The following is an 18,095-nucleotide window of genomic DNA, read 5'->3' on the forward strand; positions in this document are numbered from 1 at the left end:
TCCTGAACCATTCTCTTGATTTCTAGACTTATATAACCAACTTAACATTAGAAAATATGAACCTAGATGTACAATAGATAGCTTACTCATTATTTCCAAAATTAAACTCATCTATCTTCTTGAACATTTTTTCTGCCAAATTATTATTGTAAATTACCACCATTCTTCCAGTGATCCAGCCTAGGAAAGTAGGTATTACTAAAATTTCACTTTTACCTCCCGTAAAATCTATTGTCAGTTTCTCTTTTTTTTTTTTTTTTGGGGGGGGGGGGGCGGAAAGGAGGGGCAATTAGGGTTAAGTGACTTGCCCAGAGTCCACACAGCTAAGAAGTGTTTAAGTGTCTGAAGGCAGATTTGAACTTGTGTCCTCCTGACTTCAGGGCTGGTGCGCCAGTGCACCACTTAGTTGCCCCTGCAGTCTCACTTTTATACACCCTTTTCTCTCCTCTGATGCTGCCAGCTCCCTGGCATAGGTCCTCATCACCTTATTCCTCAACTATTGCAATAGCTTGATGATGGATCTCCTCCCTACTTCATCTCTACACACTCCTGACTAGCCTCTACTTACCTGCCAGAGAGTTTCTTGAAGCTTAAATTTGGCCATATTTCTTCCTCTCTTCAGTAAACTCCTGCTATTCCCCCATAGCCTTCAGAATTAAAAATAAAATCTCCTCTTTGATATTTCAAACTGTTTATAATCTTGCCCCTTCTTAGTTTTTCAGACTTCATATACTTTATTCCCATCCAGATACTTTGTGTGCTGACAACACTTAGTTTCTCTGATGGGTTCTTGCACAAAAGACTTCATCTCACGTCTGCCTTTTTAGTGGCTATTTCCTAAGCCTGGAATGCACACCTGGTTTCCTTCAAGATTCAGCTCAATCCCACCTTTTGCAGGAAGCCTTTTCCAATTTGCCCAGTTCCTAGTACTTTCTGTCTGAAGTTTTCAGATACCTTTAACCCACTCATATTTTTTATAGTTATATAATTGCTTACAAGTTGTTTTCCAGTTTTAAATACGAGTTCCTCGATCAGAGAATGTGTTTTTTTTTTCTCCTTTTTGCATACTCAATACTTACTATGTACCTTAAATACTTGTTGGTTTGTCTAATAGACAAATGTTTATACTCGAGTCTAGTAGTAGTAGTCATTGGAGTTTTTCTTCCCTGCAAGACTGAGTTAGAACTTTGCTTAAAGAAAATCATTTAGACAGACGAGTGGAGTATGAAGAGAGTCTTGAAGAAGAGAAACACTTATTAGGAAGTCTGATGCCTAGCATTAGGTGGTGAAGAGTGAGAACTAAGGTGATAGCTGTGAAATGTAAAAGATGTTGTTGCAATAGAAACAGCAGAATTTACCAACTGATTGGGGGGAACTGAAAGGGGAAAAGGGAGATAGAGAAATAAAGGCCAATATTAAGTATACCAATTAGAGTAGTAGTGCCTTCTATGGAAATACAGAAGTTTAGAAAAAGGGTTAAGTTTAGGAGAAAGATCATTTGTTTTGGATCTGCAAAGTTGGAGAAACCTCCAGGATATCTGGTTTGAAATATCTAGTAGACATTTGGGTTAATATAGAATTGATGGAAAGATTGGAGCTAAATATTTAAATTTGTGAGTTGTCTGCATAGAAGTAATAATTAAATCCATGAGAGCCAAGTCTGTCAGCAGGGCGTTGTAAAAAGAGAAGAATAGGAGGCCTATTTAGAAAATAAGTACAGTTGTGGGGCTTAATGTAAGAGGAAATGTTTGGAAAGGAGAACCATAAGAGAGTAGTGTCTCAAAAGCCCAGAAAGCTCCTCCAGGAGGAGGAACAGGGAATCAATGGGATCAGATCCAGCAGATGAGCCAAGAAAAAAGAGAGGGGGGGGGGAGGGGAAGATTTAGCAAGAAAACCATTTTATTTTTTTTTTTTTAATGATTAAGTTGGAAGCCAAATTTCAGAGGGTTATAAGGAGTGAAGAAAGGAAGTAGAGGCAGCAAATGGAGAAAGCCATTTTCTAAGATTTTGATAAAGGCAAAAGATTATATAGGAGCTTGAATTGTAGCCTAAGTAGTGAAATAAAAGGATAGGGAGAATTTGGGCATGTTTGAAGGTAGTAGAAAACATACCAGTGAATGAAGAGTAGTTGAAGATGGAGGTGGAGGAAATGATATGAATAAAATGAAATAAATTTGGAAAGGTAGGTTGGAAACAAATCAGACTCTCAAGTATGAAGTAAGAGTGAAATGCTTATATTTTTTCTTAAAAATCTTTCAAATACCAGGCCATCCTCAGCAACGAGATCAACCAAATCATTTCCAATGGAGCAGTAATGAACTGAACCAGCTATGCCCAGAAAAAGAACTCTGGGAGATGACTAAAAACCATTACATTGAATTCCCAATCCCTATATTTATGCACACCTGCATTTTTGATTTCCTTCACAAGCTAATTGTACAATATTTCAGAGTCTGATTCTTTTTGTACAGCAAAATAACGTTTTGGTCATGTATACTTATTGTGTATCTAATTTATATTTTTATATATTTAACATCTACTGGTCATTCTGCCATCTAGGGGAGGGTGTGGGGGGGTAAGAGGTGAAAAATTGGAACAAGAGGTTTGGCAATTGTTAATGCTGTAAAGTTACCCATGCATATATCCTGTAAATAAAAGGCTATTAAAAAAAAAATCTTTCAAATATAGAACTAAAAATTTTATTTTGGCAGGAGAGTGATATGGTACTTGATTGAGAATTCAAAACTATTTTAGCTCTATAGCATACCTAATCATTCATCATCATACCTAATCATCATACCTAAACATTCAATAAACAATTTCTCCAAATTATTTTACTTGGTTGAGGGAAGTATCATCTGAAGGAATTTTGGGGAGCTGTTTTCTGATTTGTTTTTGTTTCCTCATTATTCCTCTCTTGTGCATCTTGAATTTAATCATTATTTAGGATATCCTCCCCTACTCTCTATATCTTCACTATGTTTATTAGTTTGAAATCTCATGCTAGACTTTTCAGGGTCTGACATTTGCAAATTAACTTTTACTTAACTTTACTTTGGTCTTACTTAGGCCAAAACTTATTTAATACACTTTTTGTTTGCTAATTGAGAAATAAGAAAAATACTTCAATGTTATAAGGATTTTTCATCTTGTATCTCTTGTGTGAGAATTGTAGTTTCTGAATAGCTTAAATTAGATAGCAGCCTGCTTTTTCTCTGTTGCTTCCTGTGTAACCAGATGGGTGGAGAAATGCCTTGAGAGAGGGTATGATTAGCAGTTTGAAAAAGGGAACAGTTTAGCATTCAGTTCCAGCTGTAACACCAAAGTATTGTGTTCCAGCTGTAGCACCAAGTATTGTCATTCCTGCCAAGAAATTAAGAGGAAAGAAAGAAATAGCAATAGTGTATCCCAAGGTTTTTTCTAGTGTTCTTCTGCCTACTAGTACTCAAAAGAGATCTCCCTTGTATTCATAAATACTTCTCATTAGACATAAAATTAAAAACCCATCATTTAAAATGATCAGTGTCTTATAGTGTATTCTTCAAATAGAAATTCATTATTTCATTTGAGCTTCACAGCAAAACCCCTTGAGATAAATAATATTTATTCCCATTTTGCAGAGGAATAAGGTGGAAAAAATTGTGATTTGTCCTAATTCATATAGCTAATAAATAGATCTATGTTGAAAAGGGAGTCTGTGACAAGAACAATTCCATTTTGTACCATTGGGTGGCAGCATCAAAGAGGAAATCTGAAATGTAGCTCAAAGCAGATATACTTACTTAATCCTAATAACAATTTCTTCATTTATTCTCCAGCAATTGAATTAAATCCCAGTTATATCAGAGCACTATTGAGGAGAGCAGAATTATATGAGAAAACGGACAAGCTAGATGAAGCCCTAGAAGATTACAAATCTGTTCTAGAAAAAGATCCATCAATATACCAAGCAGGAGAAGCTTGCATGGTAAGTACTACTTAGATTTGCAGAACCTTTTCTGTTTCATCTTCTACTCCTTTTGTTATTACACATCTGAATCACAACTCTTTAGGCCAACTTGATTATACTCTTAGCCTAATTTTGGTGGAGGCAGTTAGGTGGCCAAATGAGTGAAATGTTGGGCCCAAAGTGAGGAATCTTTGTGAGTTTAGATCCTGCCTCACAAATATACTAGCTGTGGGACCCTGGATAATCACAACCCTATTTGCCTTAATTCCTTATCTGTAAAATGGGCTAGAGAAGAAAATAGCAAACCACTCTAGTATCTTTGCAAAGAAAACCCCAAATGGGGTCATGAAGAGTTGTCACAACTAAACAACAATTTTGATTTAACACATTCATTGAAATCCCAGAGAGGTCTACTTATAACATGAATGTATATCCACTCTAACTATATGCTCAGTAATATTTGCTCTAAAAGCAGATTCCAAACCTGCACTATTCTTAAGAATAACTTGTTGAATATTCCAAAATCCTACAAGGTAGAGGTTACCTTATTTTGCTGCCTTTTATTAGGAGTCTTTTTAAAAATTCTATTAATAGCTATTGACTGTCTTACCACATGCCTCACACCCTGGTCATAAAACTTTCCTCATCCCCTGTATTCAGTTACCAAATAGATTTTTCCTTCAAAATGTCCTCTAGGTTCACTCAACTTTTTAATTTACCACTAATACTGTACTAGTCCAGGCCCTTGGATCTTAACTGTATCTTAACTGGTCTTCTTGCCTACACGTTCACTTTGCTTTTATTTGGGCTTCCGGTTGAACAACAACTAACTCTGGATTTATTGACAGTTAAACTCTATAAACAGTCCCAAACCAGACAGCAGATAAACCTTATCCTCTACCAACCTTAGCATTATTTCCTTCCTCTTCAACTTCTGAATACTAGTCAGGTTATGTTAAATGTGACCTGATGTAAGATTTTGTAATAAGTGCTATATTGTGAATATATGCATTTTAATGCTTCACATTGCAGAGATCTGCAGTGTGTAGCCAAATGTTAAATTGTAGAAAACATTTTCTCCAGTTAATAGTCTTTGAAAATACATGTCAGTAAGCTATTGATTTTTCTTTTAATTTATAGTTTGTTTATATTGATTATATTGCTTTTACATCAACTTTTTCTCTACACCTATCTTTTCTCCCCTCCTTTATTCAATGAACCATTCCTTATAACAAAGATTCGAGGAGGGGGAGCAGTTTAGCAAAATCAACCAATGCATCAACCATATCTGACAATATTCCACATTCTTAGTGGCCTGCATAGTTCATTTCCTTTTCTTTGTACTCCATTGATTTGTCACTATATGTTCTGGGTGAAAATGATTAAGAAAGCCAAAGATTGAGGTTAAATCCAGAAATTCGATTCTATTTATTTATATTATGAGTATGACATTCTTGAGAAGGATGAAACAATTTCCTAAAACTATATGAATTATCGGTTCCTGTCTTTTCTAACATATGTACTTATAAATAGCCTTTGTTTTGACAGCTTAAATGTGCCCCTGACATACCTTGGTCTATTATCTTGTTTAAATTAAAAGCCATCTTGCTGTAAATAGAATCCTCTTATTTAATTTACTTTTCACTATTAAGGGAAATTAGATTTCCCACTACTTCAATCTAATACCCCAAAATATAGAACAGCTGTCATTCAGTCAACAAGCATTTATTATGTGCCAGACATTGTGCTGACCCTTGAGAACACAGGCAGGCAAAAATCTGGACCCTGCCCTCAAGGACTTCATATTAAATCAAAGAGATATTATGCAAACAACTCTCAAACCCTCTGTTTTAACTTGACATTCTTGTTTCATTTAACTCCCTTCTACCTACAACTCCTACATTCTGCATTCCTTGCAAAGAACATATCACTGCCCAACTGTATGTATAAGAGATAAAACAGAGTAAATGGAAGTGAACATAGGTACCTGGGGAAATTATGGGTCTCCTCAGTAGTTACAGGGAATTTGGAGGAGGGGAGAGTTTAAGGGAAAAAAATAATTCAACTTTTCAAAAAAATAGTCCAACTCATGTATATTTATTTTGTATTTAATTTATACTTTAACATATTTAACATGTATTGGTCATCTTGCCATCTAGAGGAAGGGGTGGGAGGAAGGAGGGGAAAAACTGGAACAAAAGGTTTGGCAATTGTCAGTGCTGTAAAATTACCCATGTATATAACTTGTCAATAAAAAGCTATTAAAAAATTTAAAAGAAGCATGTTCTACAAAAAAAAAAAAAAATCAACTTTTTAGACATGATGAGTTTTAAATTATATGACAAGAATTTATTAAGCACCTGCTATGTGCCAAGCACTATGATAATCACTGGGAATATAAAGAAAAGAGCAAACACCCTCTGCTCTCAAGGAGCTCACAGTCTGGGGGAGACAACATATAAATAACTACGTACAAATAAAATAGACAATAAATTGAAACAAATCAACAGAGGGACAACATAATCATTTAAGAGGGATCCAGAACTGTGATGGATTTGGCTGTTTTCAACAATGAGGTTATTCCAGGAAATTCCTTGAATTTTGATAGAGCCATCTGTATCCAGAGAGAGAACTAAAGAGACTAAATGTGGATCAAAGCATAGTGTTTTCACCTTTTTATTGTTTGTTTGCTTGGGTTGGTTTTTTTGTGTGTGTTTTTCCCTTTCGATCTTATTTTCTAATGCAGCATGACAAATATGGAAATATGTTTAAAGGAACTGCAGGTTTAACCTATATCAAATTGCTTTATGTCTTGGGGAGGGAAAGACAAGAAAAATTTGGAATACAAGATTTTGCAAAGGTGAATTTTGAAATCTTTATCTTTGCATGTATTTGGAGGAAAAATATTAAAAGCAAAAAAGAGTGGGATCAGGAGGGACTTCCTTCAGAAAGTTAGATTTGAGCTGAGACTTGAAGGAAGATAAGGGGAAATGAAAAGGGAGAGAATTCCAAGCATAGAGGACAGCCAGTGGAAAGGAACAGAGTTGGGAGGTGAAATGTATTCTTTGCAAGGAATGCAGGTGTTACAGGATCCTAGAATTATGTGGAAAGGAATTGGGTGCAACAATAATGGAAAATTAAAACAAAGTTTTATTTTATTCTGGAAAAAATAGGAAGCCACGAGTTATTGACTAGGCGATAAGATGGTCAGACCTGCACTTTTGGAAGAGTGGGGGAAAGTCATGAGTTAGGGTGACCTATCAGAAGGCCATTGTAATAGTCAAGACATGAGGACGACCTATATTCATGATGGTGGCATTTTCAGAGAAGATTAGGAATCATGTTGCTAAGATAAAATCAACAGGACTTTACAGTTGATTGGATATAGGGAATTTGAATAAGAAGGCAAGAATTATAGATTTTGTGATTGAGTTCCTTCAACAGTTATAGTTTAAGTTGACATAAAGGTGAATTGGGAGAAGAGGAGGATGAAGGGGAGTTAGTTCAGTTCATTCTCTACATATAAAATTTAAGATGCCTATGATCTGGATGTACAGTTCAGGATGTCCAAAAGGCATTTGATATTAAAAAAAACAAAGGTCAAGAAGGAAACTAGGACTATGTATTTATATCTGGGAATCGTCTGCATAGAAGTTTTTGAAGCCATGGGAGAGTATGAAAAGTAAGAAAAGATAACCCATGACTTACATTACTCGGGTGCTTTTGCCCCTATTTTTCTTTTCCTTTCAGTCTTTCAGTAATATGTAGCCAAAGCAGATGCATCCTTGATCTCACTTCATCTTCTTCAGCAGATTGTCCCTTCTGTCATCCTTCCCTCTCTTCAGTATGACATCCAATAATGGATGTAGCCTGGAGGAAGAACCAGCAAAGCAAACTGAGTAGTAGTTAAATGGGTAGGAGAATTATGAAAGAGTAATATTACAAAAACCTAGAGAGGAAAGAATATCCAAGTGAAGTAGGTGATCATGTCAGATGTTGCAGAAAGGATAAGAAAGTTGAAGTCTGAGCAAAAAACATTGAGTTTGACAAGAGATAATTGGAAGAGAGCAGTTTCTGTCACATGATGATGGATTGCAGAGAGTTTAAAAGAAGGTGAGAGGAGAGGAAAAGGAGGCTTTTAGTATAGATAGCTTTCTCAGGAATTAAGCTGAAAAGGAGTTGAATAATACCTACCAGGGATGATAGTAAAGTGTGGAGATTTTTAAAGCTGGGAAGAGACATGGGTATGTTTTATGCAGCAAAGATAGAGATGGAGAGAGAGAAGAAGGATGGATGATAGAAGAGGCAGTCTGCTGAAGAAGATGGAGTGAGGTCAAGGATACATCTGCCTTTGCTACCTATTTCTGAAAGACTGATAAAGAAAAACAGGACAAAAGCCTCTGAGTGATGTAAGATGAGAGAACTTTTGGCAAATAACCCTTAGTTTTTTTGTTTGTTGGTTTTTTTGGTGAAGTATGAGGGAAGGTCCTTATCCAAGAGAATGAGAGGAACATGCTGTGGAAGGCTTGAAAAAAGAAAAGATTTGGAATAGCCTTAATCAAATTGAAGAGTATAAAAGGATTACTGCTACATTGAGGGCCTAGTTAATATTATAGATATAAATTTGTAGTAGACCCAATCAGCACAATTTTGTGACTTTTCTCTAGTTCTCTTCAATAGCACATGAATAGGAACTTAGTGATAGTCGTGGGAGTAATCTAAAATTGGGCTTTGGAAAAGCATAAATACCAGCAAAACAAAGGTGTAAGGGATTTAGGTGTGCAGAATAGTGTAGAGTTGAAGTGATTTCTCCAAGAAGTCAAAATAGAACTATTAACTAGTTAATATAGGGTGATGCCCCAGGAAGGGATTGAGGTATAGTGATTATGGTGAGGATAAAGAACAGATAGGAGGCATAATGCAGAGGAAAAATTGATGTTATAGAAGATTTTCATGAGGTAAAGGAATTTCAGACTCCATATACATGGAACTAGAATACTTGTGGGTGATGGCAAGATTGAGGGTATGACCATCTCTCTGTGTTGGACTTGAGATAGAATAGAGGAATGAGCATTCAAGTTGAGTGATTTAAAAAATGAAAAATTAGCATATTTGAGGGATATAGATACAATGAAGTCTCTTAATATGAGCGTAGGAGATGGAGAAAAGAAAGACTGTGAGCCAAGCAATGAATTCTTTGAGGAAGAAAGGAAAATATTTTATGAGATCAATAGAAACCACTTACAAGAATCCAGATTGTGTGACAAATTTGATGTGTGAACCTCAAAATAGTAAGAGATTACTGAGTGGTAGTGGTAGAGGGAGAGCCTAAAAGTGGCAGTAAGGAGCAAGAAATAAATTGCCAAAATAATTGCAAATTGCCTGCAATAACCAGTGAAATGAAAGCTTTTGTGTGCAATTTTGGAAAGTGACCAAGGATGCAATATCATGAGGAGGGAACCAAGTCTCAGTGAAAGTCAGCAGACAGAAGGAATGATAAAGGAAAGGTTTAAAATGAAAATAGGTTTGGTAATTATGCAGCTGGCATTGCAGAAAACACAATGGAGGGGATGGATAGATCTCAAGTAGGATATTTATTGAAAAAGATTGGGAGGGATGGTAGGAACAAACAGTTGGGATTGGTGAATATGAAGTACCTGGAGTTTAGAAACACTGGCAGTCAGTATGAAGGGTTATACTAACTACTGATGAATGAGTCCAGGCAGAGTATTTGTAGCTGGAGGAAGATTCATTGAGAATGGGTGATTAGACTTTCAAGCAGCAATCTCATAGAAGATCCCAGTATTAGACTTAGGAGGTCCATTATACTATAGACAAAAGTAGGCAAAGATATACCCTGAAAGAGTCGAGTGAGACGAGAACTGGCGATTCAAGGTGGGTCAAATTAGGGAAGGACTTCTGAAATAGAAGACTGGAACAAAAAACCAGGCTGACGGAGGGCTCCCAGAATAGATGTATTCAATAACATTTCCTACACATGGTGTGAGATATGACTTGAAGTTTTGATTCCAAGTTTACTTTTACATGGCTGATAGAAAAACACGTTCATGATTTCATCCTTAAAAGATGGTTATGGTTGACCCTCTTTAAGGTGATGGGAGTCTAAAAAATGCTCCTACTCATATACATATCCATGTGCTGAATAAAAGGTCACAGAACAAATTTTTAGACATTTACAATAGCTAAGTAGTGATGTGGCCAACAGTGGGGTTTGAACACTCTCTGTTGAACAAAAAAAAAATAAACTTAAAAGAATGTCAGTATTTTAATAAAGACAAACAAGCACACAATTTGCTTGAAATATAGTCATTGTCATCAATCTGGGTTGAAGTGCCAGCCAAGCTCCAAAGAGCAGCTAATGTACTCTTGCTCTCCCACCCGCCTGCTCCCAATCTTGTTTTTTGCTTTTGATTTGTAAACATTCAGCCCTATGTGCATCATTAATTCCCATCTGTGGTACCTTATTATGCTTCATGCTGCTCCTCTCAAATGGTGCCAGGGTAAAATAAAAACACCAGCCTAGTCACTGTCGTTGTCCCGTATGCACAGTTTTGGAGAGTGTGGTAAATATCAATTGTGTCCTTAAATCTTTAGCTTTAGATATCCAATAACTTTTAAAAGTGAAAGGTAATGGCAACCAGAGCAAAGACAAATGTTACGAGACCCATGGAAAAGAAGGAAGTTAAATGAGGTAGGAAAATGCAGTAGGAGATCTTTTGGGGCCTTTTTAAGGAAGATCTATGTACATTGTCATAATCGGTCAATATTTTTATCAGCCTTTTTGTATTTACATAATAGTTAAATCAAGTTAGGTGATTTTTCTCTAAAGTTGAATTTTGTCTTTCACTATAAACAGATGATGTCTGCTTCCAAATACATAAAGTAGATAAATTGGATAATAATTCCACACTGAGTATGGCTACAAGCATATATAGAAACTCCCCAATTTCTCCCAAAAAATTAAATTTTCAACTATTTAGTGACCACAGATGCCAAATTTTAAGACCCCAAAACTAGTAATTATAGTAAATATATATATATATAAACACACAGACATATACATATATATGTATACATACATACACCAAATGTATGGTACCATTAGTAACTAAAGTACCTAAAAGAAATAAAATAAACTCAAAAGTTAACTGAAAGTTTAATTCTAGACCCAGTACAATCTCATAAGACGATCTCACATGACAGCATAAAAAGATGGTAATTTTGAAAATGCCAGAAAGATTTGTGCTTATGTTAACATGTTATATATGAGCCATAGTTGTAATTCCCTTCCTGAGATAAACTAATCTTTTTCCCTCTCTATTTTGAAAGTTTGAGTTAATTTTTTTTTAATCAAGATACTTTAGTACTGTTTAAGCAAATTTTGAGAGGCAATGCACATAATGGATAAAGGACTGGCCTCAGAATCAGGAAGATCAGATTTCAAGTCCTGTTTATGACATACTGATTATATGACTTAACATTTCTTGATGTGCATTTAGACCAAAGGTGTGTCAAACACGTGGCCCATAACACACCAGCATGCTCCAAACCAGACTGAAATATGTTTGGGATGTACTTAACCAAGTAAATAAAATTAAATAAAATATAGATACTACATTTTGAAACTTAAGGTAATATGTGGCTCACAGGAATCCATATACACGTATTACCAGCCCCCAATAATGGGGGCTATTTATTCATATAATTCATATATTCATCATCATGTATTCATATATAATTCATATAAATGAATGAAATCGATTTATACAAAAAGCCAGGAGAGTTCTGCTCTTATCTCTAATTGTTATTCTTAAAAACAAGTCTAAAATCACCCTTTTTTTGCATTGTCTACCCCATTGCTCCTAATTCTATGTGCTAGAACCAAACAGAACAAGTTCTCTAGATGGAAACATGGCAATTCTACACACACTGAAAACAACTATCATTTCCCTCCAAAATCTTCTCTAGGCTAAACATCCCTAATTAGTTCTACTAGTATTAAGGTGGCTTATCTGTTCTTCCCCATCCTAGTTATATTCCTCTGGATGAGAGTACCAATATTTTTCCTTAATTATGGCTCCAAGAACTGAACACTTGCAAAGAACTGGATTCACCAGGATAGAATACAATAGGACTCTCATGTCCTTATTCCTGCTGTGCTTCTCTTAATACAATTTAGGAAGCCATATCACCCTGTTGAGTCATTCTGTGATCCATAGTTAACTTCCTAGTCATCAAAACCCCCAAATATTTTTTTAAATAAACTGCTGTCCAACCGTACTTCTTTCATTTTTTAATTGTGAAAATCTGTTTTTTGAAATCTTAAGTTTAATATATTTTGCTTATCCTTCTTAAAAGGTAAAGGGATATGATTATTCATTTCAGTCCAGTTTTGTCTTGATCTTTTTTGAATATTAATGCTATCTTTCATTGTATTATTTAATTATCCTTCCCAACTTTGTATCACAGACAAATTTGATGAGTAGGCTATCTATGTCTTTTTCCAAATTACATATAGAAATGTTAACTATCACAGAACTAAAGACAGGCGACTGGCTCACTACTAGAAATCTCTTGCCAAGTTGATATATATAACAAGCATTAATGGCTATTCTCAAGTCGATTCATTCAGCCAACTCTGTTATTATTGTATAACCCACATTTTTAAATCTTTTTACACAAAAATGGCATGAGGTATTTTTTTATTGGATGCTTCTTTTAAATAAGGAAACGTTTTTCTAGTGCCTATTATGTGCCAGGCACTCTGCTAAGCACTTTATAAATACTATTTAATCCCTGATTAAATACTGTTTAATAAATTAATAAATTCTTTTTAAGCCCTGAGAAGTAGGTGCTGTGTTTTTTTTTTGTTTGTTTGTTTTTACAATTATGTAAGATAAGGTAGACAGATTAATCACCTTGCCCAGGGTCACACAGATAGTATTGACTTTAGACTCATTGCTTTCTCCACTGTACCTTCTTTCTATCCCTAGATCTAATTAAACCATCTATATCCTTCCTTTCAACTACCAGTTTATTAGTCATGTTCAAAAAAAAAGAAAAAGAAAAAATTGAGAGTAGTCTGGCCTAAACTGTTCTTCTTAAGAGCCATGCTGGTTCTTTGCAATCATCATTTCTTTTTCTAGGTGATTACTAAACATCTCTTTAAAATCAGTTTTAGAATAAATCAAACTCACCGCTTTAGAGTTTGCTGTCTCATCTCTTCCCTTTTTGACATTTGCCCTTTTACAGGCTTGTGTGCTTTTTGTCCCATTCTCCCTGATGTCAGTTGACAGGGGCTCACCAGTCACATCTGCCAGTTATTTCATTATCTGAGATGCAAAATTAAAGGTGCACCCAAAAGGAATTTTCACTAGATGTTTTGAGGCTGTATTCAATTACATAATGTTTATAAGCGCTGTACATTAGTGAAAATTGAATAATATTTCACATGAAGTGTCTTAACAGATGTGGGAGTCACATCAGAATCAGGCAGAATTAGCTGTGATAGACCCTTAATTGGTTATAATAAAGGCCAAGTTCCACATTGCCTGAGAAGAAAGGTTAAAGATGAAGAATACACTACATTAGTTGCAACAGCATCTGCTTGACTTCTCCATATAAACTATTGATAGTAAAAAATAATGATCACTATTTCTGATGTAAAATAATGCTACAGCTAGTCACAAAAGCCTACGCACTTCTTAGCCAACAAGCTCTTTTATTCCTTGATGAAGAGAGAGAACCCTATTTTTTTTTTTTTTTTTTTTTTTTGGTAAAACACTATAGAAAAGCACGTCAAAAGATGATAAGCAATATTGCATCGTGAAACAGTAAGAAGCCATGGAAGTGAAAAGGGCGGAAAAGTTGATGTGGGACCCAGTATTCATAGATAAAAGTGAGAAAACAATATACAGATGTTTAATAAGATAAATGTGTTAGCATTTTAGTAACAATCTGTTTTCATCATTTATGACAATGGAGTCATCTCATTTGAGCTCTTCACATTGCAATTCCCCTCCCCATCTTAACGGCATATGAAGAATTAGAAATGGAACTTTAAAAGAGAAAAATGAGAATAATAATGATTGAACTGCACTCAGCACATATAGAGATAAATCTATCTAACAGTAGTGCAATCTCAAAAATATTGAAAGATCATTTTGCACAATATTCTGAGAGAAAGAAGTTTTAAGGTTGTTTTTGTTTTGTTTTTTATCAAAGACATCAGTAACTATTTGTGCATATGCCTTTCTCATGCTCGTAAAATTTAGGGAAATTTATTGAGAAGTTATTTGATGAAAATAGGTGAAAAAACTGATGAGGCTCTTTTAAAAAAATTAGCAAACAATACACGACATAAAAGTTGCAGAAAATGAAAATTCCCAGTGTTTATTAATTATGAAAAATATTTGACTCAGCAGGATAAAGCACAGTCTTAAAGTTATTCTCTAATATGGAAAAGATAAAGTGTGGGATTTCACAAGCTTTATGCCAGTGTTTATGAAAAGAAATTAATGTATAAGTTTGCATCTTAACTTGATAACTATACTTCAGTAGTATATCGTGTATCCATTTGCCAAAGGCAAAAATGGTTCTTCCAAAAATCTTGTTCATATAGTGCAAAATTTAGAACCAAAATGTGCCCATTTTTTTTTTTTGCATATTCTTTTTTTTTAATTTATTATAGTAACTTTTTATTGACAGAATCCATGCCAGGGTAATTTTTTTACAACATTATCCCTTGCACTCACTTCTGTTCCAATTTTTCCCTCCCACCCTTCACCCCTTCCCCTAGATGGCAAGCAGTCCTATATATGTTGAATATGTCCTAGTATATCCTAGATACAATGTATGTGTGCAGATCCAAACAGTTTTCTTGTTGCACAGGGAGAATTGGATTCAGAAGGTAAAAATATCCCGGGAAGAAAAACAAAAATGCAAACAGTTCATTTCCCAGTGTTTTTTCTTTGGGTGTAGCTGCTTCTGTCCATCATTGATCAATTGAAACTGAATTAGGTCTCTTTGTCAAAGAAATCCACTTCCATCAGATTACATCTTCATACAGTATCGTTGTTGACGTATACAATGATCTCTTGGTTCTGCTCATTTCACTTAGCATCTCTGTATTTATCCTGCTGGTCATTTCTTACAGAACAATAATATTCCATAACATTCATATACCACAATTTACCTAACCATTCTCCAATTGATGGGCATCCACTCAGTTTCCAGCTTCTAGCCAAAATGTGTCCATTTCTGTACCTTCTCATTGAAGTTCCAGAGGATGGGAACAATTTTATGCCTACTCAAAACCTAATTTCTTTAAAATTCCTTTAGGAAAAAAAAAAGTTGTAGTCTACAGCTAATGTATCTGGCAGTTATACATTTCTGTATCTTCTCATTGAAGTTCCAGAGGGTGGGAACAATTTTATGCCTACTCAAAACCTAAATTCTTTAAAATTCCTTTAGGAAAAAAAAAAAGTTGTAGTCTACAGCTAATGTATCTGGCAGTTAGAGAAGAGAAGCATTTGTGTGTGAAGCAATACTATTTGTTGAATGAAAAAGACAGATAGTCTTCAAGGAGACTTTGTTATACTGAAGCTTTTTCTCTTTCCCATTCCAAAGTGTTTTTATTTCCAAATTAAATAATAAGTGTGTTTTCTACATTGTCACCCAGAAATAGCTGATTTGCTCCAGTTCTGTAAAAAAGTCAATTTTTTTTCTCTTGATAATTTGGTGTGCTGTCTTTTCAACTCGGGTCCTATTTGCACTTTTTTTGCATTTGGGCCAATATGGGAAAGACAGGGCAATTTATATTTGCTCATCTTTGTACACATTGTAGCATCTCAAGAGAATGTGAGCTTCCTGTGAATAGGGATTATTTCAATGTTTGAATTTGTATCCCCAGTGCCCATTATAGTTTCATATGAGTACAAAGTAAATCCTTGCATATTGATTTGATAGAATTATTTTTTTTAAAACCTTCATTGAACTTCCTGTATGTTATATATGTCTTTTCTCCCTTAGAGGAGAAAGTTTCTCTAGGAAAAAAAAAGTCATTTTATGTAATATTTTTCTGGCATTTATGTCTATATTGTATTCTAATCCCTACAGATTTATTTGGTCTTCTTGGATAGTGTTTTTACCGTCTTCTTGGATAGTGTTTTTACCCTTTAAAAAACAGTACAGTGATCTAGTCTACTAATTTAATTTGATTTAATAAAAGAAAGGAGTATAGATGGTAATTTAGTTTCTTGAGAGTTTTGTTGAACTTCAAAGCTATGATTTCATTGAAGTGGATTGTAACCTCTCTGCACTGGAACAGAAGATTTTTAAATTATTGTGGCCAAAAAATTCCTCATTCTGGGGTGACTCTAAAGATGAGTCTCTGAACTCTGGCTGCTCTTGCAGAGCTCTGGAGAACTGTCTCCTCAATCCCAATAAGGTATTAAAATTGGATTTTTTGAAAAGAGCCAGCCTTCATGGTGTATAATATAAAGAACTGACCTCAGAGAGGAAGATCTGGGTTTGAGTTCTTCCTCTGACAGATCCTTGCTGTGGCTGTTACTTGGGCACCCCAGCAGCCCTAAGCACTGCTAGTCACATAATTGCCTATATATATATATATATATATATATATATATATATATATATATATATATATAAAATAGAGAGGATTTCCTCACCATGAGTATATGTATTGTAGAGCAATAAATCTCAGATTTGGTCCCCCCCCAAAAAAAAAACAAACAAACAACAATATGACTTCAGGAAGTTTCCAAAAGTTTTGACCATTTAATTTCTCTCAAAGCTTTATTATATCTCAGCATGTCTCTCTTAGTACAAGGCTTCTAGAAGGTGAGCACTTTCTTTTTATACTTTTTCTTTTTATACTTCTGACCTTTTCTGCCTCTTCCCATACTACCAAGCAAGACATAAATCTGTCATCATCTTTGTACATTCACTTTGGAAACACAAAAAACTGTTATTCTTTCTCACTGGAAATACCAATTGAGTAGGCAGTGGAGAGAACAAAAATATTTATTATTTATGATAGGTGTTTTTAATACATTTAGAGCTGTGTCGATTTCCATTTTAGGACATTTTTACTGTGGTAATTCTTATTTGATCTCTCAAGTTTGTGTGTGTGTGTACTTTGATTCCTGAAAATCAAACCATATCTTTCATAAAAGTAACATAGCCTTTTTTGTCCCCAAATAATTGTTTTTAAAGTAACCTAACCCAAAACTTTTATCTGTAAGAAAAACATCTTTATTGTCCCTCTCCTCTTCTCCCTCAGAGATTACCTAAACAAATTGAAGAACGGAATGAAAAACTAAAAGCAGAGATGTTAGGTAAGTACATTCCTTCTTTCTGAAGGAGCTATTCTGAGAAAATAGCTATCTATGATAAATTCAGTATAGTACTTCAGTAGATAACTTGGAGACCTTATATGACTTTAAGAGAAAGATTTTCAGTTGAATCCCACACACTGTTATTGAATAAAGTCCTATCCTGTTTTGAAAAATATTATAGATTATATATGAGAATTGACATACTTTGCTACTAGCCTAGATTTTTCTTCTGAGGAAAAATATTTCATGTGGGCCATCAGAGTCTACTTGGCAGAGTACTTCCTCTGCCCCTGGGCACTTTCCCCTCCCTCCCCCCCCCCAAGAAGACAGATATAGAAAGACTTAGATTAGCTGCAAACAAAATCTGACCCTATTGTTATTCCCAGCTAATTCCAACTATTCTGTGTGATTGAAATCCTAAAAGAAAAATTCTTTTCCTCTCTTAGCAACAGTGGTTTTATTATCTGTTGTTTACTGTTTACTGTTGCTAATCTCCAGTGCCTGTTTCAACCTAAATAACCTTGGTTGCTTTCATTTGGTACTTAACTTTCAAAAGACTTAAGAGCTATGTCTAGCAATAAGATTTAAAGTTGTGAAATGTCAGCTCTTTTTCAGTAGCCATATTTTTAATGAATATAAAAATCATTAAAATATTGCTTCTAAATATAACCCTACTATATGCTACAAAAGAAAGGTAAGTTACTTTCCACATTGATTCTTAATCCAACAGATGATCCTTGGAGTACTTCTGTTTTGCAGCCTAACTG

General features: G+C 34.8%; 1 protein-coding gene across 1 annotated transcript in view; it reads left to right on the top strand.

The window, feature by feature from the left end:
• Positions 1 to 18,095, top strand: part of TTC1 (tetratricopeptide repeat domain 1) — a 49,164-nt gene that overhangs the window by 24,223 nt on the left and 6,846 nt on the right. The window contains exons 6-7 of the mRNA XM_031953612.1: positions 3,819 to 3,967; positions 17,274 to 17,328. Coding sequence (XP_031809472.1) covers positions 3,819 to 3,967; positions 17,274 to 17,328 — 204 coding nt within the window. The remainder of the gene's footprint in view (positions 1 to 3,818; positions 3,968 to 17,273; positions 17,329 to 18,095) is intronic.

The sequence above is a fragment of the Sarcophilus harrisii genome, chromosome 2 (assembly GCF_902635505.1).
Source record: "Sarcophilus harrisii chromosome 2, mSarHar1.11, whole genome shotgun sequence".
In the NCBI taxonomy this organism is placed as follows: Eukaryota; Metazoa; Chordata; class Mammalia; order Dasyuromorphia; family Dasyuridae; genus Sarcophilus; species Sarcophilus harrisii.